Source organism: Scardinius erythrophthalmus, assembly GCF_964197995.2.
Source record: "Scardinius erythrophthalmus genome assembly, chromosome: 5".
NCBI classification, from domain to species: Eukaryota; Metazoa; Chordata; class Actinopteri; order Cypriniformes; family Leuciscidae; genus Scardinius; species Scardinius erythrophthalmus.
Genome location: NC_138225.1, coordinates 10,023,078 through 10,047,280, shown reverse-complemented (window position 1 = coordinate 10,047,280; position 24,203 = coordinate 10,023,078). Strand labels below are relative to the sequence as shown.

Below are 24,203 nucleotides of genomic sequence, written 5' to 3'. Positions count from 1 at the left end.
GTATAATAGCTAACAGCGGCCAGGTTCAACGCTTTTCTAAAGAGCTCTCGTTCTGTAAACTCGTGATTGTAGTTAATAAACATATTACAATAGATTAAAATAAAAATAAATAATGATTAAAATTAGAAAACAATGTTAAAACATTCACCCAGGCATAATTGAAGGCACCTATAACGGTTGACAGGGGTCTTGTCTCCTGAACAGTATGGCTGCCTTCAGTAGAGGCAGACAGAGGATCAAAGCTTTCAGGACATTAATATTTACAAGACCTTTTACAGGTAATACTTATTGAATAGTAAGATTAATTGTCGCAAAGCTTTTTTGCTCAATTCTTTTGTTCAAGATGTCAATATCCGTAATCTCGTAATTTACCTGGTTATATAAATATATAATGCAGGCAATTCATATATAAGATACCCATAATTTAGCAATAATGTCCAGTACATGTGCGAAACAAATTAATAGTTGAAACTAAGGCATGTTTTTAAGAGCAAATATCACACATTGTTAAAGTCTCTGTGGTTGAATGACTTGTAATCTTGATTCCAGCCAGGAAATTTGATTATGACCTGGTGGTTATTGGTGGAGGCTCTGGAGGGCTGGCATGTTCAAAAGAAGGTATTTGTCATCTCTACTTTAGGGTTTGAAATTTCTCCTTCATTTACAGTTATTAGGAATGGCATTTAAGTTAATATCCTTAATGAATCTAATTAAGATGATATTTGATGGGTTTTTTTATGCTTCACACTTTTGTTGTTGCTTACAGCTGCCCAATTAGGGCACAGAGTTGCTGTTTTGGACTATGTTGAACCTTCACTCAAAGGTACATGCAGACAGAAGAACCATTTATAGTTGTCATCTATTTGCTGGTAATGTATTTATTTCCAAAACAACTAATCAGCTCATGCTACCTTTAGGCACAAAGTGGGGTCTTGGCGGGACGTGTGTGAATGTCGGCTGTATTCCAAAGAAGCTTATGCATCAGGCGGCGCTGCTTGGCACTGCTGTCAAAGATGCTAGGAAGTATGGCTGGCAAATCCCAGAATCCCTGTCACATGACTGGTGAGTTTCATGGATCTATATCAGAGACTGTATGTAGAGACATTGCTTGTAGCCAGAGCTGCCTTGTTGCACTGATCAGAGCATGTTATGAAACTCATATAATATTCAGGGTAAGGTTTTGTTTCCGGTCAGTGACATAACTTTATATGGCACAGCACCATCTTGTGGTGAAAAACCAGATATCTTACGGGTCAAATCTAATCATTTCACTAGAGGGCACTCCAGGTCTGATAAAAAGGTTAGGGTTTTTACAGGTTTTGTCCAAATGCTGGCCTTAAATACAACTTCCAATACAGCTACAATAGCAATGTTGATTTGTATTTGGCTTTGTTTTTTTTAACTAACAGCTTTGGAGATAATATAGCACTTTCTGCATTGTTGTCTTGACAAATTATTAATTGGAAGCTGTCATCTCCTCCAACCTGTCGTCTATGGGGTTTTGACCTTCTGTTTGCCCTCAAAACTTGTCAAGATTAAATTACAAGTCAGAGGAAACCCAGTATTGTAAATTCTGGAGCCCTTTTATACATTACTTGTGTTAAACTTGTGTTAAAATGTCCTTATTTAGGTATAAATAATGTGTATGCATACATTACTGTTGTATATTATGTGTATGTTTGTGTGTACAAATACATTTTTATTCTTACTCTTTTTTCTCTGTCCTTTTTAGATGTATTTTTTATTGTTATACTTTAAGATTTATTTTATTTTGTCTCTTGAGATGTTTAATCCCCCCCCCCCCCTCCAAAAAAAAAAGTCATTAGTTTGAATTAATCGGTTACACTTTATAATAAGGTCTCATTAGTTAATGTAGGTTAATGCATTAAAGGGATAGTTGTCATTTACTCACCCTCAGGTTGTTCCAAGCCTGTATGAATTTCTTTCTTCTAACACAAAAGAAGATGTTTTGAAGAATGTCGATAACCAGACAGTTTTTCATACTGAGGGTGAGTAAATGATTTAGGGTGAACTATCCCTTTAACTAACGATGAGAAATACATTTGTTACAGTATTTATTCATCTTTGTTTACATTAGTTAATACAACTACAGCTGTTCATTGTTACTTCACGTTAGCTCAGGTCCATTAAATAATATTAACAGAACTTTTGGTTTTAATAATGTATTGGTACATGCTGGAATTAACATTAATAAACGTGAACTTTGAAGTATTTTTTCATTGTTAGTTTGTTAACTAATATGAACAAATGGAACTAATATTGTAAATTGTTACCAATTTATCTTCTCTTTATAGCTCATTCAAATCCTGTGTATGTGCTCAAACCTATGGATGAAATATTAGATCGTGAGGGTTTCTTCTGTGATTTGCATTGTTGTGAGCAGATAAGAGAAGTTTTTGTGTAATCTGTTGCAGGCCAACGATGGCTGAGGCTGTCCAGAACCATGTGAGGTCTATAAACTGGGGCCACAGAGTGCAACTACAAGACAAGTAAGTTTTACTATTAAAACAACATGGCCAAAATGTTCTTTTTCCAATATGATTTGTATGTTTTACATGGAGCCCATTTGTCGATCAAGAACAACTTAAACTCAACTGAACTGTTTAATTCGTTTAGTTAATGATGGCTATTTCTGTGCAGATCCCATCAAGCTTTTTAACATCATCCTTATAATGTTACGCTGACTTTGGCTGTTGGAAAAAGTAATTCACATCAGTAGACTAATGGGTCAGAATCTGGGTTGTTGGACCACAGGTTGAGGGTTAAAAAAATGTTATCATCATTTTTGTATTCCAGGAGGGCCTGTAGTAGAGCTGCACGATTAATCGTTAAAAGATTGCGATCTCGATTCAAACACGCTATTAAACCTTTGACAAGTACGATCACCGCGAACATTCAAATCTGCATTGGCGCTGCTGACCCAGAGAGAACAGTTGTCTTGTATCGGTATGAAACAGATACACACACAGTCTTTTAGCTCACGGTATTATTATTTCTGTTGCAATAATTCAAATGATCACAGAAGCACTGGGATAAAAGCTTATAGTTCATAAACACTGATGTCTACAGTAGCGATCAAAGTAGAGTAAATCCACTTTTAAAAATTACTTGACTCTTCAAAAAATTAATGTATCAATAACATTGTTACAACAGTCAACCAGACCGTTAAAAATATGAATTTGTCATTGAATCAATCATTCAAGAGATTTGCTGAATCATCCAGTAATGAAGTCATTATGAGTGAGTCATTGAATCATTCTTTCAAACTGATTAAAATTTTTTTTTTTATTAAATATTTTTAAATAGACTGCAGAAATTAACATTTTGTAACTCTAGTAAATGACATTTGTTTAGTTGTCTGTTCAGAATTGTGGGAGAATCGTGATCTCTATGTAAAAAAAAAAAAAAAGTCCTGCAGCTCTAGCCTGTAGTAAGTGTCCAGCACTTCCCCAAAGGCAAAAACTGTGTATTAGCTAATTACTTAAAAAGATTGCGAATGATTTTAGATGAAATATACAGACATTATAGAGCAGAATCTTTATTTTCCTGTAGATCTCATTAGCTGTCTATGTCTTTCACCATCTAATCAGGTAATTACAGTCTGAGGCTAAATGAATGTGCCATTGTGAATGTGATAAATTGTCCTAAATTTCAACCGTCTTACTGTATGGCTGTGAGGCAAACAGGTGTGGTGATGTCATTTCCCAGAATGCTCCAAATATGTCTTTATGTTAGAGCAGAGGTGTCAGTTTGGGTTTGAACGTCAATATTATTAATGATCAAATCTTGTTTTGTTGTTGAGCTTTCTTACATCTCCATGACTTTGTAGAAATGAATTCACTTTTGCAAAGTTGATGGGGAATTGTGATGTCGGTAGGCAACTTTCTTACCATCTCTCTTACTTAGACTTACTATCTCTCTGTCCGATGTAACAGGAAGGTGAAATATTTGAATATGAATGGCAGTCTGGTGGATAAACACACTATCAGAGCTGTAAATGCCAAAGGGAAAGAGGTATGATTTTGAATTTATAGCAACTTAATTCTCTAAAATGTTATTTAACCACCAATCTCTTGTGCCATATTCCTGATTATCCTGCGTCGTTGTATTCACAGATGACATTGACCACCAAAAACATTGTTTTAGCTACTGGTGGACGGCCGAAGTACCCTACACATGTAAGTTTGCGTGCCAGTGCAGGCAGGCATGTGTGGGTGTTGTCTTTCCAGTATGTGATGTGACCTTGTTCTGCTGATAGGCGTGTGGGAGAGATAATTTCCTTTCTGGCTTTCCAAATATGATACAATTGATATTATTGTTAATCACTCTTGAAAGCCTGCTATTTATCTTTGCTTCAGTTGAGATACTGGTAAAGGACACAAATGTTCTAAATCACCCCTTAAAAATGACACATTTAAAGAAAGTGATGCCTCTTCTTAGGACAATTAATATTTTGCATTGTGACAGTATTTTATATTTTATAATTATATAAATAATATGATCATTTATATTGGAAAATTCAGAAGCATTATATTTTGTCATTATTGCTATTATTATTTACAATGATATATTTAGAATTTATGATTATTACTATTACATTACAAAGAACACTTGATATTAATCATAATTTTATATTGATTTGAATGTTTTTTACAGCTTTAAAATATTCAGTTAAATTTGAAAAATATTCAATTAAATGCTGCTTATGCTGCATATTTAAAGTGGCTCGTTTGGGTTTGAACTGTGCGGTTCATCCTCCAGGTCCCAGGAGCTATGGAGTTCGGGATCACAAGTGATGATGTCTTCTGGCTCAGAGAGTCACCTAAAAAAACGTAAGTGACTTTTATGTTGTGAACAGATTGTGAGCAAACGCTTTAGATTGTCGGCACTTTAATGTGTGTTTCAACAAGGGGTGTGCGATATGACGATTTTTGATCGTGGGCGATTAAAATGTCTCCACGATCTGCTTTTGAAGAAATATCGTAGAATCGTGCATTAGCCTATATCTGTTCTGGCGCCTCTGTCCCAACATACTGAACAACGCGACGTATATTCACATAAAATGTTAACGCAGCGGAACGGGACACTGCAGTTCACAAAAGTTCATAATTTGCATGTGCTTTAATGCCTTGTCGGTTAAACATTTAATTCGCCTGCTGATGCGCTGCTCTAACATGTGTGTTCCTCAGCGCGTACATGTGAAGCTCACGCACTAAAAGCCTGTCTACCAGCGCCTGGATACTGGACTAAGTTATCTTTCGAGTCTTATTGTGCTTATACTGTCAAATACACACAAGGTTTACATAAAGTCGTTTATGTCTAAAGTGAAAGCAAACTTGAGAAAATTGAGAGAAAATCTGCTTGTCTAATGCGTGTATATTAGACGCGTCGCGCGCAACTCTTAAAGAGACAGTAGCAATAGTAAACACGCTGCCGCTTGTCCTTAAAGGGATATCCTTTAATGTTAATAAAACAACAAAATGCAAAGAGAAAATCACTCATTGCTCTTGACTGATAACTTTAATAGTAGCTTTAATAAGTATCAATGTTTAATTTATACAGTGAAGTCTGTTTTGTTTTACTTTCATATTTGTTCATTTAATTACTTTCTTCAATGCTGCTGTTAAATACACCTACTGTAGCTGAAAATATAAAGCACTGTTTAGCCTATTTAATTTGTATATTAAGTTGTGTATGTGTAATGTGTATCTGTGATCTTAATATTTAATAACAAAGAAAATAATGACAAATATTTTTATCTTTGCCCCTGTCTGCCATTTTTTTTAATTTATTTTTTATTTTGTTACCTAAGGTTTTGTTTTTAGAATATGGACATTAGATTGGCTGTAATGCTAAGTCACAAAATAGTAAAACCAACATAAAAAGAATCGTGATAAAATCGTCAATCGTGATTTTCCTGAAAAAAATCGTGATATGATATTTTTGCCATATCGCCCACCCCTAGTTTCAACATTATCTTCTTGTCATAAGTGGTCAAGAAATCTGCTTTACCTGTTGCTTAGCCAGCTGCATTTGTTAATCTGCAAGTATATTGAATTTATAAAAAAAAAAAAATCCATAATGCACTTAACAAAATAAGAACGTAATTTAAAAATGAACGTCTGTTTAAACTTGGATAATATTTTTGCTTCCTTACTGCAGCTTTCTCTTTAAGTCACGCTAGTTATTGTGGTGGCCACATCCTTCTCAGGCAGGTGATGTTGTTTTGCCGTAGATCTGTCAGCTGTACAGGTGCGATTTCAGGCTGTTGCCAGTAAGAGTGTTCATCCTGTGGAAGTGGCAAGACCTTGGTGACTGATGGGCATGAGCAAGGCCATTGGCACGCATGCCTGACTTGTGCAGTCGTTTCCACCATAACAGCAGAGCGTCTGTCAGGACTGCTTTGGATTCTGAAGACTACCAAATAATGCATTCAGTATGATATCACCCCTTGGGCTCATTATATAAAAGTCAGTGTTGAAAATAACTTGTTTTGAGGAAACCAGGTAACTATTTTGCCTGTGGTTCAGGTGTCCAATGGGCCTCGGGACCTACAGATGCTCGCGCAGTAAATAGTTCTCTGTCCCGTGCTTATCTCTCTCTGCTCTGCTGAAATGAAAGCAGGCTCAGTCTGGGTAGACATTAGGAAAGGCACAGCATGAACTTGCTGATCTTATCATGGTCGGGGTTATTATAGAAGTGCTGCCCAAGGTTGACTGAGTCTACAGTAGCCACAGTTCCCACACACTTCCCAGGATAAACTCTCTTTCCTGCTGTGGTTTCTACATGAATGTAGAAGCTAGTGGGACTTCAGCTGAAGAGAACGTTATGATAGGCCTAACAGTAAATGCCTAGGGTTTTTTAAGGACGTGATCAAATATAAGTTGTTCTTTTTTTTTTTCTTCTAATTTTTGGCCTTTTGCTATATTTTATGCTACAAATTTAAAGCAGCCCTATTATTAAAGGTTATTATTAAAGGTTGCAAATTTTGTTTTGGAGGCCTACTATAATAGGTTTTTACAATGCATCCAAAGTCAAAAAACACTGACAGCGCGAGTTGGAAACAAAACGACCTTTACCATATCTGAATTTCAGCTCCGGAGGCTTACTCAGCACTTCGATACACAGTGATATAAAGAGTAACCATTTTAACGGTATCAATTTGAGGCTTTTCTTTGGAAGTGTATGCAAAGTGGATTTGCTTTCGCAGCGCAGAAAACCGCATCTTCTCCACATGTCGACAACACAAACTCGTCAAAGTAGACGTTGTTCACAGGCACCCAATGAAGACCGTAGTTAATTATGGCACTATGCAAATTTGTTACAAACGTGCGTAGGTTTGTGCAGGAAGTAAGACTGGAATTACTGACGACTCGTTTCAGGCAGTTCAAAATCGGTTCTTTCTTTTGGGAGACAATAACTCCGTCTCTGTTTATCTGGCACTTTGATATTTGAAACTTTGCAGACCTTTTATGGTCACAAGTAATTTCTGAAAAAGCATAATAGGGACACTTCAATAGGGAGTGAAGGGAAATTTATATGAGAGAGACTGAGAGAGGTAATGTAATTGGAAAACATGGCGATGGGGTAGGAATCAGCAAAGGCGGGTTGATATGACATTGATATCTGGGTCACAATATAATTATGATTGCGGTTCTTTTTGTTTAGTGTGTAGTTATACAAAATTGTGATTTTAATTGCATATTTTCATGCACTTGTTTTTCATTCATCTGCATTGGACTTTGCATAATAATAATATTACGCTCAGTCTAAGCTTGGATTTGTGTAAATAGAATGAATATAGCATGTTTTTACAAAGAATAACTTGTTTCATCTGTACTGTAGCACACAAATGACAAATGATTCCCTTAGAATGATTCTCTAATCAACAGATTAGAAAGAAATGTTACCTATACACATGCAAATTAATGCAGTGCGATTTGTTCTCATGTATCCTGTGTTTGTCATTCTGTATAAAAAGGAATGTCTCTTATACTAATCCAGACAGAAGGTTTCTAGTCCATGTCATTCCTTATCATCAGACTTGTTCCACCATGGCAGGTTAGAGCTTAGGGATGTGTTTTGTTGGGGGGAAAAGGAGCTCTGAAATTTTGCTCCTAATCCCTCCATAAGCTGCCACACAAAAGAGCACTAAGTGCAGATGTGCATTAGCAGTGTTGTACACTGAATGCGTGTGATGTTGCTTTGGTGTAAGTGGGTTTCACTCAGCAGTGCTGTGTGGGGACATCCATGAGGATTAGACCTTGTGTTAGCAATTAGACTTCACCATGACCGTGAATCTCAGGGCGGTGTACTCGTCGACCACACACAGTCATTGCTCTTTGTTCTTAAGTCATCTTTATTGTGTTCTCCTGTCTTTGTTTTGGTGTAAGTAAAGTGGTGTGCATTTTATTCTCTTTAGGTTGTTTAGTATCATTTTACAGAATGTTTCCCAAATCCTGTGACAAATTTACTGACTCTTTCACATTCGTTTCATGTCTGTAGTTATGTGACCTTATTGTTCACGTTGTTTATCTGTGATCTCATTAATTGCTGTTTTCTGTGTGTTCCAGGTTGGTTGTTGGTGCCAGTTGTATCCTTCAAAGCCAACTCTTGCTTTACAGGAGAAGTGTCTACCTATCGAGATGATTAATCAATGAGTGCATTTACATGTTCGACCAAACGCTAAGTCAGAGCATTTAGTCTGATTTTCTTTACCAGAATGCCTGTAAATATTTATATGCAGAGCAAAGATGGTTCAGAGGGGAAAAATTGATGTTGGTTTTGCTTAAAGAGAAAGAACACTGATGTTTTCATGCCTTTACATGTTATGTTATTAAGCATAATTAGTGTATTATTGTACATGCAAATGCACTCAATGGCAGATTATGGCTAATCCACTGTGTTTTTATCCCACATAACAGAGATTTACTAATTTAACCTCCTAGTGTCTGGAATGCAATTTAAATTTGCATTTTATTTCCTAAACACCCATTTTATTACCAATTTTCCAGAAGTCCATGTGTTTTTCCTCATAGATTATGAGACTATAAATTAGCAAGGACATATTAAAAAGCTTTACTAAATCACTTTCAGAAACAGCAGACTGTGGACAAGATTTGCTAAACAGGGCCACAATCTAATAAAAGTTCCTATGCGAGTGGAAATTTCTGTGAGTTATTTACTAAGAATGCACAGATTCAATGTACTGTCAGATGCAAAATTGGTTAAAGGGATAGTTCACCCAAAAAATTACAATTCTGTTATCATTTACTCACCCTCAAGTTGTTCCAAACCTGAATGAAAAGATGTTTTAAAGAATGTCGGTAACCAAACAGTTGATGGTCCCCACTGACTATTTTTTTTTCCCACACTATGGAAGTCAATAGGGCCAATCAACTGGTTACCCCTATTCTTAAAAATATAATCTTTTGTGTTCAGCAAAGTCCTCACTGCTTTTTATGTTTTTTTTTAATCCAATATAAATTCATGTTCCAGTTACACTTACTGCTGACACATTTTCCAGATTAAATTCATAATTATTACTTGCGCTATGAAAAAAAAAAAAAAACAATACAGTTATTCTATGTTTTATTTTACCTTAACAATTGAATGAATTTTCTTTTTATTAAAACTTTATTAAGCTTTTTTACATTTATTCCAAAATAACTACAAGAACACATTAACAAATTTCGTTATTTTTTTATTTGTGAATTGATTTTCAGCTTTTCTTTTTAATAGTCCACTTATTTTCGGATCATCAGTCATCAAAACCTCGGTAAACACAGCAGGGGTCATGATGATCACAGACACAGATGTCTTTTTAATTTCACCTAACCGATTGCTCACTAAAAACCCTCACACATAGTGTTTTCAAGTCATTTGAGGTTTTATTTTGACGTGACATAAAGCGTTGATATCCAAGTTTGTGAGTTGTTTACATCATTTTTAATTAGTCTTCCCATTAATGCAATTTTTTTACATAGCACGATGTAGGCTTTGCCTCTTCTAATGTGACTTTTCCCAATTCATTCTCGATTACCCCCCCACCAAACCTACGGCATGCTTTGTGGCAGGGATGGGCAACTTCGGTCGTGAAGGGCCAATCTCCTACAGAGTTGAGCTCCATCCCAAATCATTCCTGCATTAGTGAGTCTGTTAAAACTCAATGGGCTCAGGGGAGGCAAGGGAGACGCTGCCTCACGTTGTAACCTTAACTGTTGGTGTCGTTGTCAGACGGTCACTTTAGAAAAACGTGATTTATACACTTTTTCATGTTCCATAATATTTGTGCTATTTTATTTTTGTTTTCCTTCACTGTGTGTGTGAAGATGTAGCACTGGAATGTGCTGGCTTCCTTACAGGCCTTGGGTTGGACACCACTGTGATGGTGCGTAGTATCGCCCTCCGGGGGTTTGATCAGGTACTACATCTCTGTTTTGGTGCCTTGACACTTCTTCCTCTTTGATGTTTTTAGAAAAAAAAATCTTCTAGTTTTATTTTTATTAACCTGATTTAATTTGTTTTTGAGTTGTAAAATACGCTAAGAGTAGTTATTATTAGTCGCTATAACTGCTTTTGGTTTGGCCATTCTTTAATGTGACTCACCCTGGTAGAACCGCCACGCTACATGGCAAAAACAGGATGAGAGACCTGGCTAGACTTGTTTTATGACTGTGTTTTTTAAGCATTCATCTTTAATTAACGGTTATAGTGTTCTGACAGGAGATTTGTCAAGTTATTATTAAGCATTATACCCGCAGTATGGTCTGACAGGACTAACAAAATGACAACTTGGAGCAAATTGCTCAGTTGAAATAAAATCTGTTTAAGAAAACAAATGATGAGGAAAAGCTTTTAAATGTATTTGTTTAGTTACTCTTTGTTAGATTGTATAGGTTGCAACTATGTAGATAATCCCTTATCCTTATCCTCAGTTAAAATACTTTAATATGTAACAATATGCAGATGAAAAATGTATAGTTTTTTTTTTTTTAGAATTTGTTTGTCCATTTTTGTAGGGGTTTTAATTGTGTCCATATGTCCATATTGTCATTTTTTTTCTGTTTGTCTCTCAGCAAATGGCGGGTTTAGTCACAGACTACATGGAGGCATATGGCACCAAGTTTTCCTGGAGGTGTGCGCCAAAAACTGTGGAAAAGCTCCCATCTGGCCTTCTCCAGGTCACATGGATGGATCTAAAAACCAAAGAGGAACATAAAGACTCCTTCAACTCAGTACTTTGGGCTGTAGGTGAGGCGATCTTAGTGCGTCACAAATACAGACACAACATCAATTTGTTTATTAGGCACTTTTCTTGAGAGGAAAAGTTTATTTTCTTTTTTTCCAAATTCATTTGGAAATTATTATTATTATAATTATTATTATTTATAAAACTGTGGCTAGGTTAGAAATGCATAACTCACTCCATAGTGTCTTTCTTCTCACATAATAAAATAATTGACCTATATATAAGTAAATCCTTTGATACACTGATCACACTGTCAGGGTTTATTTAGCAATTAATGAATGTCTGACTGTGCATTATCTCTTACTAGTATCATAACTGCTCTAACATAAATTAATGCTTCAGGAAAATATGTTGTACAGTTGACTCATCCGCTGTGATCAGCGATGCTTTCATCACATTTCAAAAGCATAAATCCTCATAATACATATATCAGTTTGCGCTTATATTGTCCTACACCGCTGTGCAGCTATATCAGCAAAAATGGGACTGTCAGGCCTGAAAACAGGGTAATAAAGAGAGAGGGATGGAATCATCTAGGGAAGTGTTAATCACTGGACTGAGGTCTGCTCTTCAGGACCAGGATGCACCAGGGGCCCTGAGGTCACCCATTCCCTGCTTTGTTCTCTTGCTCTGGGTTTTCCTGCCAGGGTTGCATGTCTCTCTGTACGGAAACCCACCCAGAGCTTCCACGGTTTTCCCCTTTACTCATCCCTCAGCATCTCTGACTGCAGATGCCATCCCCTTCTGTGCGTTTGTATCTTTCACTCATCTGATTTCTCTCATTCCGGTTACAGGGACAATGAAAGGAATATAGGAGTATCCGGTTTATTTATTGATGGTGTGAGAAGATAGTGGAGCACAGGTTACAGTGTACAGTGAGGATGAGACTTCAGCTTCCTGTCTGGATGTGTGTGACATGGAGAGAGAGAGATTTAGTGATCTGTAGTGACTCCTGCTGCACTGTATGGCAGCCTTGGCTTTGGGTGTTGAGTGGCTTTCTCAGGCCTTTTAGTCAGGCCTGAAATTTTGGTCCAGACTTGTTTGCTGTTGAGGGATTAAAGTTCTCTCAGTTTTACAATCCTTTCAGAGTGTTTAGACTTTTACCATGGATGAGTGTATTTAGTCAGTATACAAACTGAAATGCTTTAAAACCTAGTGTGTAAAATCTAGTGATGTATTAAAATCATGGCAGATGGCCAATATCATGCTGATATATACATAATTAAAAAAGGCAAATTAGACATACACAAATTGCTAAAATGAGAGGAACACTTTTTTTACTTCATCATTATTATTATTATTTTACCATTTTATGTAGTACTTATAATGTACTGAAACTTATTGTAATTAATAAAAAAAAATATATATATTATTTTACATTTTATGTAGTATTTACAATTTAATAAAATTCGTAGCAATTAATTTAGAAATTTTATAAAAAGGTTAGAAATTATTAACAATAGTGCGCTGTCCATTGAAAGTAAGTATTAACTGAAAAGTGGACACTTATTTTACTCAATTTTTATGATTATTTTACTTATTTGACTATGTAGTACTTATAATTTACAAAAAAAAATTATTAACACTTATTTATTAATGATTTATTATTATTATTATACCTTTTTATGTAGCACTTACAGTTTGTAAAGAAATAGCAGTCTGATAATCTCAAAATTTATCACTAGTAAAATCACACATGCTTTCTTGTGGTTAAATACTTTTTCTATGAAAAATAAGACCGCAATGTTTAATAAATTTGACATTTATTAATTGCGAGAATCATTCCACCATCAAGTACTATCATGCATTAGCGTAGGGAGTTTATGGTTGCCAACTTGGAGCATTAATAATCTGTTTAGTCAAGTAGTGTTAGTATTGACTGTTGTCATAGTGAAAAGAGCTTTCAGAGGCTGATATCCTCTATTACACCCTCGAGAGGATGCTGTGTTTCCATGCTGTGGCCTCTCTGTTTCTCCATCCTGCTCTCTTTCTCGCAGTGGAAGCATAAAAATTGGCTTTTTTTTAAATCTCCCTCATGGCGACTTCTAGAGCAGCCCCATCCCTCCTCCTGTCTTTCACCCCCAGCGGAGCTCTTCCACCCTTCCGCTCCTCCATCCTTCCTCTGGGCTGCGCCCCTCTGCAGGTGGCTGTGCTAAACACCAGGAAAGAGAACATTTCCTCCATATTGTAGGTGTACCCCTTTAATGAGGAATGAAAAAGGGAAGTAATATAATAATGTGTAAATATACTTTCCTATTGATTCACAATTGTGTGCATATAATGTATTTTTGATTGATTCTCATTATCTTTTTATACGCTATTAAAAATGACCTTTATAACTATAATTTTCATAAAAATTGTTACTGCAGTTATTGTTACTGTAATAAAGTGTTAACGTGCTGTTTACCGTAATTGAAAAATGTAAATTTAAAGATGACGTGTTTATTCTTTGAATGTTCAAATTAGCATTAGACTTGTTTTTTGGCCAATATTTTTCCATTTAGAGGTTATCTGTGTGACAGCATCAGCCAAAAATACTCTTTCTACCAGTTAACATTTCGTAGTTCCCCCTTATGTCTTTTCCACAATCTTGTCACTGGACTGTTCGTTTCTGTTTTCAAATATTTTTGAGTGAATTTGGACTAAAAATAATGTGGTGATTTCAACAGTTTCGTGTGTGTACATTAAACTATATTATCTATAGTGCCATTATGGAGAGATGGGGACAGTGTTCAGGTATTATTATTTTTACAGTTAAACAGTAGTAACCATAACTTTGATATTTTGGAGGAAACAGATCATTTTTGTAAGATTAGTTCACTATTATGTCTTGGCTAAGCCACTATTTTGAGTTTATTTCATTAAGGCCATACTTTGGCTTTTTCACTCTGGTGTTTCGCATTACATTTGCCAGGAGCTGTTTTTCTGCTACTGTGCAGTAAAATTGAATTAAAATCTCCTTGGAGGATTACAGATCTCACACTGATACCATGTGTGACTGGAATGGAAGGCGACTCAATCCTCTCTTATTGTTTCATCCATTCTTCTCTCCGGCCTGTTTAGTCGATAAGGCTCATTTAAAGTCTTGCCAGGCAGATTGTTGTGTCTAATTAGCATGTTGGCCTTGATATTTTTTCTTGTATAACTCCAGGCTTTGTTCTTGTTCATTATCAGAGGCAGCTGTTTGTGTACGTACGTGTGTGTGTGTGTGTGTGTGTGTGTGTGTGTGTGTGTGTGTGTGTGTGTGTGTGTGTGTGTGTGTGTGTGTGTGTGTGTGTGTCTGTGTGAGAGAGAGAGAGGTGGTGTGGGTTTGAATTCTCAGGCATAGCTCTTATCAGTGGTCCTCTGTTATTGTGACCAGCCTTCACAATGCCCAGCGACGTTCCAGGAGCCCAAATCAGACAGAAAAAGAGACAGGAAGTGCAGAGCAGGAATGCCCCATTTCAGTTTGACGCAGATACTGGTACTTTTCCCGCTTTACAGTAATCATCGTTTCGGGTCGTTTTTTTTTAGCTGAGCCAATAAAATGCACATTCTCGCTATTATCAGGTCTTTGCCCACACAGAGTCAAGGACGTTCTTTTTCCACGGGCCGTGAAGGATATCTCAAGGGGTTTTTGCTGATGGAATGTGGTGTAAAACAAAGGATGTCTTTCATTTAGACTGAACTTGTAGTTTGTGGTCTTCTGAGCCTTTGTTGCGGCGTTATCCTCTAAACTCAGCCATAAAAATAAGTGTCATTTTTTTCACTACAATTCTGCTTCTGATGGCACTCTGTGTGGTGTTAGTGGAACTAGGCATTACATTGAGTATTTATAATTTCAGTGTTATTTTATTGCCAAAATAAAATTATTTGGTCATTTTTAAAACACTTTTTATTTGAATTTTAAGTGCCCTAAAGACTGGCAGTGGTTTTATCTGTTAATAATTTAATAATAAAATATATACAAAAAGATATATATTGAGATATTTAGATGTTTTTTTAAATATATTTTTAACAATATTTTTTAACTATGTGAAACTAAAATCAAAAGTATTAAGAATACTCTCTTTACAGTTCCATGTTTACTGTGAATAATTCAGTTTTTAAGTCACTCTTAAGTCATTAAAAATAAATGTTCTTTAATTCAAAGACGTATATATGTACATAAAAATGAATGACGCCTCTTAAATATTTTTTTCTGCTAGTATAACTAATTTTCCTATATAATAATATATATATATTATCAATCACCTGTTAGGGACACCTGCTAAAAAACTGTTTTTTCAGTTCCGTTTGCTGCTATTATTGGCACGGACAGAAACTGTGTATCAGCATTAATGTTTTCCAAATGCTATTTAGTGTTTTTAATTTAATGTATAAAACAAATTAGTTTTAAGTACAGTTTAACTTAGCCAATATAACTCCAGCTTCAGACTTCAATTTTAAGAAAAATGTGTTTTATTTTATTTTCACCATCTCTCACTCTTTCTCTGAGTAATCGATGTGTACATACATATTCATATCTGTGTCTCAGGTCTCACTGTAGTCGAGCAGAAGGAAGTTGTTTCTGTGCTTGAGGCAGGAAAAGGGGCTTAAGGTTTGTTTTTCTTGCTGTCTGATAGCATCTACATGGGTACCTCTGGCTTCTGCTGCAAACATTGTTTATTGTGATACCTATGAAGGCATTGGGACTCGAGTCTTGTGTGTGTGCTTGTCTGAGATGCCGTGAATGGGGGAAGGGGGCCAGAGATGGACAAGTGTCGACAGCCTCTCTCAGCCCTCGGATAGGAAGCGACAGAAATGACACCACAAGCCCCAGGTGGCTGATGGGATATGCATCCAGGTCTCTTCATTACGCCCTCCGTCAGACCACCACCTCAGCTGTGCTTGTGTTTTCTTTTCTAATCACTGGATAAGATTTTGCCCTCTAATCTCAGAGTGTAAAGCCACCCCTAAATTCTCCCAGCAGGCCGAGCGATAAACTCCAGCCTTAAGCATCCAAAAGCTGTCAGATAACTGTCCGCGCTAACTGTCATTGCTTTCTTCTCTTTGAGTTTAGGCAGAGCCCCTGAAACCAAGACCCTCAATTTGGAGAAGGTTGGCGTGGAGATCAACAAAGAAACTGGGAAGATAATTGTGGCCGCTGATGAAGCCACATCTGTGCCAAATATTTTTGCGATCGGAGACATCAGTGAGGTAGGCGTTATGAATGAATGTCATCAATAATGCACTAGTAGGGTAGGGGTGGACGATATGACCGAAATCTTATTTCATGATATGAATTTTTCAGTTACAGTAGGTTTATTTAACATGTAGTAAGAAATACTGCAGAAACTAAATGATCAAATGTACAAAAAAATAAATAAAAAAACATTGTCTTCATTGTATTATTGCATAAAAATGTATTCTTATTAAAGATACAAAAAATATTCAGTCAAGAGGAATGTGTTACTTTCCTAGTTACTTGAAAAAAGTAATCTGATTACATCACTCTTGTTAATTAATACATAATGCGCAGCGTTACCCATAACACTGGATACAGACTGCAACAGGTTTATTAGGCTGCTGTCACTTTAAGACCTAATGCAGGGATCCAGTATACAGATGCTCGTTGGACATAATTACGTCTTTTTGGCGACTTTTTGTGTGCATGCTTCGAGTCTGTGCCAATCAGCACGAGTATCACATTGAGTTTTTTTTTTCTTGACTTGTTGTGCTTAACTCTTATTAACATCAAGCACATCCCTCTCTTTATTTTCGTATTCATGCACGTTTATTTATCACTCTAACGTGTCAGTAACTTTAAATTCAGCATGAAAAGAAGTTGCGATAGACTTTTCTTTCATATTTTGACATAAAATCGAGAGAACAGCTTCCCAAACAAGAAAAAAATGTAGGGCATGACTTGAATTTGTCTGTTGGGAAGTGATTGGATCATTGTGGTTTGCTATTGCTGTGATCTCATGTGAGTGACAGGTTGTCCTGTCACTCACATGAGATCACAGCAATAGCAAACCACAATGATGGCCCTCGTGTTAATAAACACGTCATCAGAGAAGAGAAGGGAAGTTATTTTGATTAAAGATTACGAGGGTGTATGCATTTTGTTTTTAATAACGCAGTGCACAGATAAATCATTTACAATAATACTACAATATTCCATAAAAAAATCAGAATTGCCCATTTTGATTTCATCGTGACTTAGATATTTTCACATATATTTGCGATATAAAGATATAGCGTCACACCGCCCAGCCCTAATCAAACTCGGCCGAGAAGGAACAGCTGGAAATCAACACATCTACAGCATATTCCTGTCTGTCAGTTCAATCGCTCTCCTGGAAGGTCGCTGCCCTGTAACATCTCCAACACAACTGGCTACCGGGATCAAATATCACAGCTGCTGCAGCTGTGTGATTATTGGCGCGCACACACTGCTACACAACTAGTCAGAAGAAGCTCTTTGTGCGTCAATGTGCATGACATATCATTTTGTTAACGAAAGAAAACTAGATGTTGAGCTGCACCTGGTTACTGCCAAGAAGTGCATTTACTATACAGCTGCTTGGGTGGTGTACACACACACACACACACACACTCACTCTGAGCCAAACACCCAAGGCAGTTTCTTGGACAGCAGGATGTACAGAAGTTATCAGACTGGTTGCTGATGGCATTAGTCAGTGAATGAGAATTCGCCCCGCAGTGCTGCTTGTTCCTGTGTTGTTACTGTAGGCATGGTTTTCACAGCGCTGATTGGCAGCCGTCCACCTCTGCACTGTAATAATCATCTTGACTGACAGCCATGTAATGTTGAGATGATACTAATCTCCGAAATGTCTGATCAGGCTAATCGTACATGGATTTATTCTTAACGACACATCATTAAAACATAATGCAAAGAAAATGATCATTTAAATCTTTTCAAATGTTGCACATTGCATTGACCTGCCCGATTCTTGTAGACTAGATTGCTGTTGAACAAGCTTGTGTTCGTGTTTATTTTAGTATTAATTATATAGTATACTATTATAGTATTAATTCATATTTACCTAATTTATTTCAGTTAGTTGCCAAGACCACATTTTTAATTTTCATTCACGTTTTTATGTAATTTTTATTTTTATTTTATTTTGTGTGTGTGTGTGTGTGTGTGTGTGTGTGTGTGTGTGTGTGTGTGTGTGTGTGTGTGTGTGTGTGTGTGTGTGTGTGTGTGTGTGTGTGTGTGTGTGTGTGTGTGTGTGTGTGTGTGTGTGTGTGTGTGTGTGTGTGTGTTGTGTGTGTTGTGTGTGTTGTGTGTGTTGTGTGTGTGTGTGTGTGTGTGTGTGTGTGTGTGTGTGTGTGTGTAAATGTTCTCTGACAGCCTACTCATGCTCTGTTTCAGGGTCGTCCCGAGTTGACCCCGACAGCCATTAAGGCCGGAAAGCTCCTGGCCCGTAGACTGGTGGGCCATTCCGATGAGCTCATGAATTATGAGAATGTGAGTTTTTCGTTACAGCATGTGCTCTCATTCTCTCTTTGTTTCTGGATCTCACAAAGCCTGACAAAACATATGAAAATAAAATCAAAACATAAAAAAACATAATGATATTATATGTTCATGACAATTAAAACATTTACCTCCAAATTATCATTACCGTAATGACAAATCATCTAATTTTCATGCACAATTTTTACCATTTTTTTATATATATATATATATATATATATATATATATAATTACTGTAATGTAATTACACACACACACACACATATATATAAAAATATACAACACATTTATATATAAATTTGTGCATGTGTTTTTTTATATGTGTGTGTGTGTATAATTACATTATAGTAACTATGAGAATGTAATCATAAAAAATCTTCTTTTAAAATAATAGGAATTGCAAAATAACTCAAAATAGAAAAAACCTTGATGCAACCTTCTAGTGCTGCTTTGTTATTTTTTTATTATGGATGTTCTCCAGTTAAATTATTTGTGTGTGTGTAGGTGGCCACTACAGTGTTCACTCCACTAGAGTACGGCTGTGTAGGTCTGTCTGAAGAAGAGGCTGAAAAGAGACACGGCAAAGACCAGATTGAGGTAAAATAAAGCAATTGTACCATGGGTGCTGTTAGATACAATGTGAAGTGCAGTTATAAAATGGCAGCAGCAGCAATACATGTTCAATACATAGTAGAGTGAACAATTCTTCCACCAAATAATATAGTTCATTATCCTAACTGTGGGCTCTGTACAAAATTGCCAAGCAAGCACATTAATATACTGTATTACTGTATACGTGTGTGTATGTATATACTGGGTCCTCGCACACCTGCACGGCTCTAAACCCTAAAGCATTCACAGAGGGGTGTGCCTCTGGTTTGATTGACAGGTGTTCAGGAGGGCTGACGGATGCTTGTATAGGTTGATGAGAGATGATCAAAAATGCAGCATCCCATTGGCCCTGACAGCTGTGAGCAGCATGTGTCGGCACGCCAGATCGCTCGCTCTCAAGCATGTTCAATAATGATGATTTCAGCACCTAAAAAATGTTTAGAGCAGTAACAGACACAAACATAACAGTAGCAGCACTTGTTTCCAAGTGCTTGTTGTAAAATGACGAGCTCAAGTGGTTGATGATTCAGGAAATTGTGTCGTTGTTGCTGTATCATAGTTTTTGTTTTGTCTGGTTTAACAGGTGTACCATGCCTTCTACAAACCGCTCGAGTTCACTGTGGCTGAGAGAGATGCCACTCAATGCTATATAAAGGTATTTTAAAATGGTTTCACACACACACACACACACACACATATATATATATATATATATATATATATATATATACACAGACAATTTTTTAAATAAATTGACACTTCTTCTCTGAAATGGCATTTAATTTATCTAAATCTAGTCAACAGTAATATTGTAAAGTGTTACTATTTTAAATAACTTTTCTTTCTTTTTTTTTACTATGTATTTATCCATCCACAATACTATTTCAAGTCAGTAGTGCAAGAAATAGTTTCATTTCTCAAAAGAACTACAGGCTAATAAGTTGATAGTCAATTGTATTTTTGGGCTATTTTTTATTTTATTTTTATAAAACACAAGCAACTGCAAAAAAGACATTGTATTGCACTTTTCGGATTGATTATTCATTACAGCCGTTTTTAGGTGTGTGGATAAAAAAGGTTTCTCGACTACCAAATCAGCACATTAGAAGGATTTCATAAAGATTATGTATCAGTTTCTTAGTAGACTGGAGTAATGGCTGCTGAAAAAAGGGTTTTAAAATAAAAATTGAGTTTTAATACTACAAGTATAAGGTGTTGAGCTGTTGTGGAACGACTATTGTGTAGGATTCTTTGATAATCATGCATCCTTGGAGCGTAAAAGGATCAATTTCGTTGTCATATCTCAATTATTAACTATTAACTAAATCCATGTTCTCTTTCCTGCAGGTGATTTGTCTACGGGAGGGTGAGCAGCACGTGCTGGGTCTGCATTTTACTGGGCCGAACGCTGGTGAGGTCACGCAGGGCTTTTCTTTGGGCTTCCAGTAAGTTCCACGTCTCTGTTAACCTGCATGTGATGTTGAGCTGGAGTCAGATTACATTCATTTGATTTGATTTGCTCTGATATCACCCAGGTGTCTGTTTCATTACACGCACATTTGCGTGTAAATTCAAATCAGTGTGAGTTACAGCACCTGTGGGCGAATGAATACAGTCTGTGTGTTTATATCTGCAGGTGTGGGCTTACCTATGGCCACCTCAGGAACACGGTCGGGATACACCCCACCTGCGCCGAGGAGCTCACCAAACTCAACATCACTAAACGCTCCGGTCTTGACGCCACGGTAACGGGCTGCTGAGGTTAAGCATCCCTTCCCTGATCACACGAGCACACGGGAACCAGTAAACAGGGTTATGATCATGTGAGTTATGGAGTCACGGGAAGCATCTCATGAGAATTCAGGAAGTCTGTCTTTCAGTTTTTGCCTTAGTTTTTATCTCGTCTGTGTGTACATCAGGGCCATATCTTTGATCTTCGAATGACCACAGAATGCAAATCTATTTCAGTTTAATATATGATATTTCATATGATAATTCCAGAGGTCAGTGCTAACAAGTAACCAAATCCAGGGGAGTTCGGCTAGCTTTTTACCACAGGTCAGGATAATCCAATAAGGTCCTCACGCTCGCTCTACAGAACACGAACACAGATCCAGGTTAGAGCAACACGAACCGCAAGCGGCGCTGCGAACAGATAAACACGGCCATAAATCAGGATTAAGCCCCCATTACAGTTTGCTGAAATTAGAACCGTTGGAGAAAGTGGCCTAATGTTTCTGAAATATATTCTGCAAATATTGTTGTTTCTCTGGTTGTACTTCCTGTCCATTAGTCATGCGCCACTCCTGACACTGATGGATGGGATAGGCCCGTCGCTGCGCTGACACCACCCCTTTTCCCAGGGACGTAGACAAACACTCGGTGAGCGGCGTGTCACTCAAACGCAGAACCCGGTCGTGGACAGAGTGAGCGCTTGTTTAGTCCTGGACTTCAGGAGGTTCCCCAGTGCACAGCGGGAGCAGAGAGTACACAGTACAATAACATACTCTCCTGCTCCTGATGTCTCTGCTTAAAGCCTAAAAGAAGTCAGTACCACCGGCTACCTAAAGGTGGCAGTGTTTGCTTCCTTTTCCCCTGTTCTTCACTCACGCATGGGGATAAAAATCTCAGAGCCGTGTAGTCATTATGAATTCAAGTCACAGTTAATCACTGGTAGAATGTTAAGATTAATTGAACACTTACTGGGCATTTATCGCTCCATAGGTTTAGCTTATCTGTTGTTTGTGTACTTGGCTAATAGCTTTGGCCCATGGTGCTGCCGCCCGCTTTGAGGGAAGTTAAACTGCAACTATTCCCCAAAGTTCAATTCATTTTGTGACTGGAAATCTGTGTACTTTCAAACCAGATATAGTATGAAAAGCATATGTGCATTTTGACACATACTGATATATAATGTCAGCAGATGCAAATCTAATTGTAATGCAAGATTTTACATGTTTCACCTCACTGTCATGTCGATCAAAACCCGTATAACTTTATTTATTCGTCAGGACACTAATGAAGGAATTTAGATTTGTACTGGTTGCACGTTGTTCATTAAATTACAATGAGGCTTTCAAAATTCAAAAGCACCATAAAAGTATCATAAAAGTGACCCATATGACTGTATTCCATGTGTTTTTAAGTCATATGATAGATTTGTGAAGGGAAAATAATGAAATTTAAGTTGTTATTGACTGCAGATCTTCCACCTTAGCTCTCTTTTCTGCATTCAGGAGATAAGTAGCGGTGCTGGATTTATGAACGATTTTTTCAATAATTCGATTGATCCAGATCACAAAACCGGCCTGAATAATTAATTCACGAACTGGACTGATAGGATTCTCAAGTTCAGACTCAACCTATAAGTGTAACAGTTTTCTCTGTTCTTACTCATTGTAGCATGGAAATGAGCCACCAGAATAATTGTTCCATGGAAGCCTTTATTTCTTAGTGTAACACAAAAGAAGAAATACAGGTTTGGAAGAGCGTGAGGGGAAGTAAATAAAGGCACAATTTACATTTTGGGGCAAAATATCAAAATGGGTAATAAAGTTAAACTGGCCATTTGCATTTGTAATCCTGTTAAAAAAAGATATGCAAAACTTATTAAACACCTGAACAAGTCATAGTCGCTCAATTTGCCTACGTTTTGTAGTTATACATGTAAATGTATGCAAAATGAATATGAAATCAGCGTAAGAAACCCTAGTCAAGATTTCAATGCCTCATACCCCATCCTTAAAGGGATAGTTCACCTAAAATTGAAAATCGTCATCTTTTACTCCTGTTGTTCCAAACCTGTATGACTTACTTTCTTCGACGGAACACAAAAGATGATATTTTGAAGAATTTTTGGTTTGTAGACTTCTCTGAAAAAGTTGTATTTTATGTTCTACTGAAGAAAGTCATTGATACAAGTTTAGAACAACATAAAGATGAGTAAATGATGACAGAAATTAACATTTGCTAAACCCCCTGTTTCTTTAACAATACCGATATTTCTACGGTTTCACACAAATACTTTGCATTGTGTAAATTTTCAGTTGGTTTCATGAGAATGCCATAGACTTGGGAGTGAGGGTCCATGTTGGAAGAACGGTATATCTGGAGTTTGTTTTTGTTTGAAGTCTAATCTGCCCTGGCTCTGATTAATGAGCCTGAGAGCGGAGTGACAGCCTGCTGTGGAGAGGAGCACTGCGCTACCAGGTTTATTTGTACCCAGGACTGATGGGAAGAGGGGGGTACCGTGTGCTCGACTCAGGGACGGGGTGCTGACTGAAGAACCCTGACCCCAACACACTACCACCAACAGCTTGGCTCTATCAACCCACACATACACAACACACTCACAGCCGGTGGGCGGAGCTGCGCCACAACACAGAAATATGCGGGCGCGTATTTCTCCTAAGTGTACAGATATACCAGCGTAATTGTTACTGGCCAAACTTTGACATTTTCACATTTGTAAGTGTGAAATCTAAATGTTACATATAAAATTGAAATTAAAACAGTTATCGGCATTGATTGTCTCACTCAAATGTTGATAAAATGTGCTTTAGACACATTACCCGCAGGCCAGCTTGAGACAGCAGCTCCGATCCCCACACACACACAAACACACACACACTGTGAAGGGTCAGGGTTCAACTTTCAAGGGCCCAGCTAATGATGACTTGCACTAAAAGCCAAAACTGGAACGGGCGAGTCTGATGTCACCTGGCGTCACATTTATTTCTGTAAATAGAGAAGCCTGATTTGGCTTAAGCTATGCGCTGGATCGTTTATGTGTGTGTAATAAAATATACAAATGTACAGTTGCACCATTAAAATAATGATAGATTCTG

General features: G+C 37.1%; 1 protein-coding gene across 1 annotated transcript; it reads left to right on the top strand.

Moving 5' to 3' along the window:
• The first annotated feature begins 170 nt into the window (after positions 1 to 170).
• Positions 171 to 24,203, top strand: txnrd2.2 (thioredoxin reductase 2, tandem duplicate 2). The gene is made up of 17 exons (XM_081364584.1): positions 171 to 278; positions 550 to 618; positions 767 to 823; positions 918 to 1,062; positions 2,436 to 2,510; positions 3,957 to 4,035; positions 4,137 to 4,199; positions 4,783 to 4,853; positions 8,595 to 8,614; positions 10,353 to 10,444; positions 11,100 to 11,274; positions 16,314 to 16,450; positions 18,639 to 18,734; positions 19,249 to 19,341; positions 19,940 to 20,011; positions 20,704 to 20,801; positions 20,993 to 24,203. The coding sequence occupies exons 1-17, from the start codon at positions 206 to 208 to the stop codon at positions 21,114 to 21,116; spliced, it is 1,539 nt and encodes a 512-aa protein (XP_081220710.1). The 5' UTR covers positions 171 to 205; the 3' UTR covers positions 21,117 to 24,203.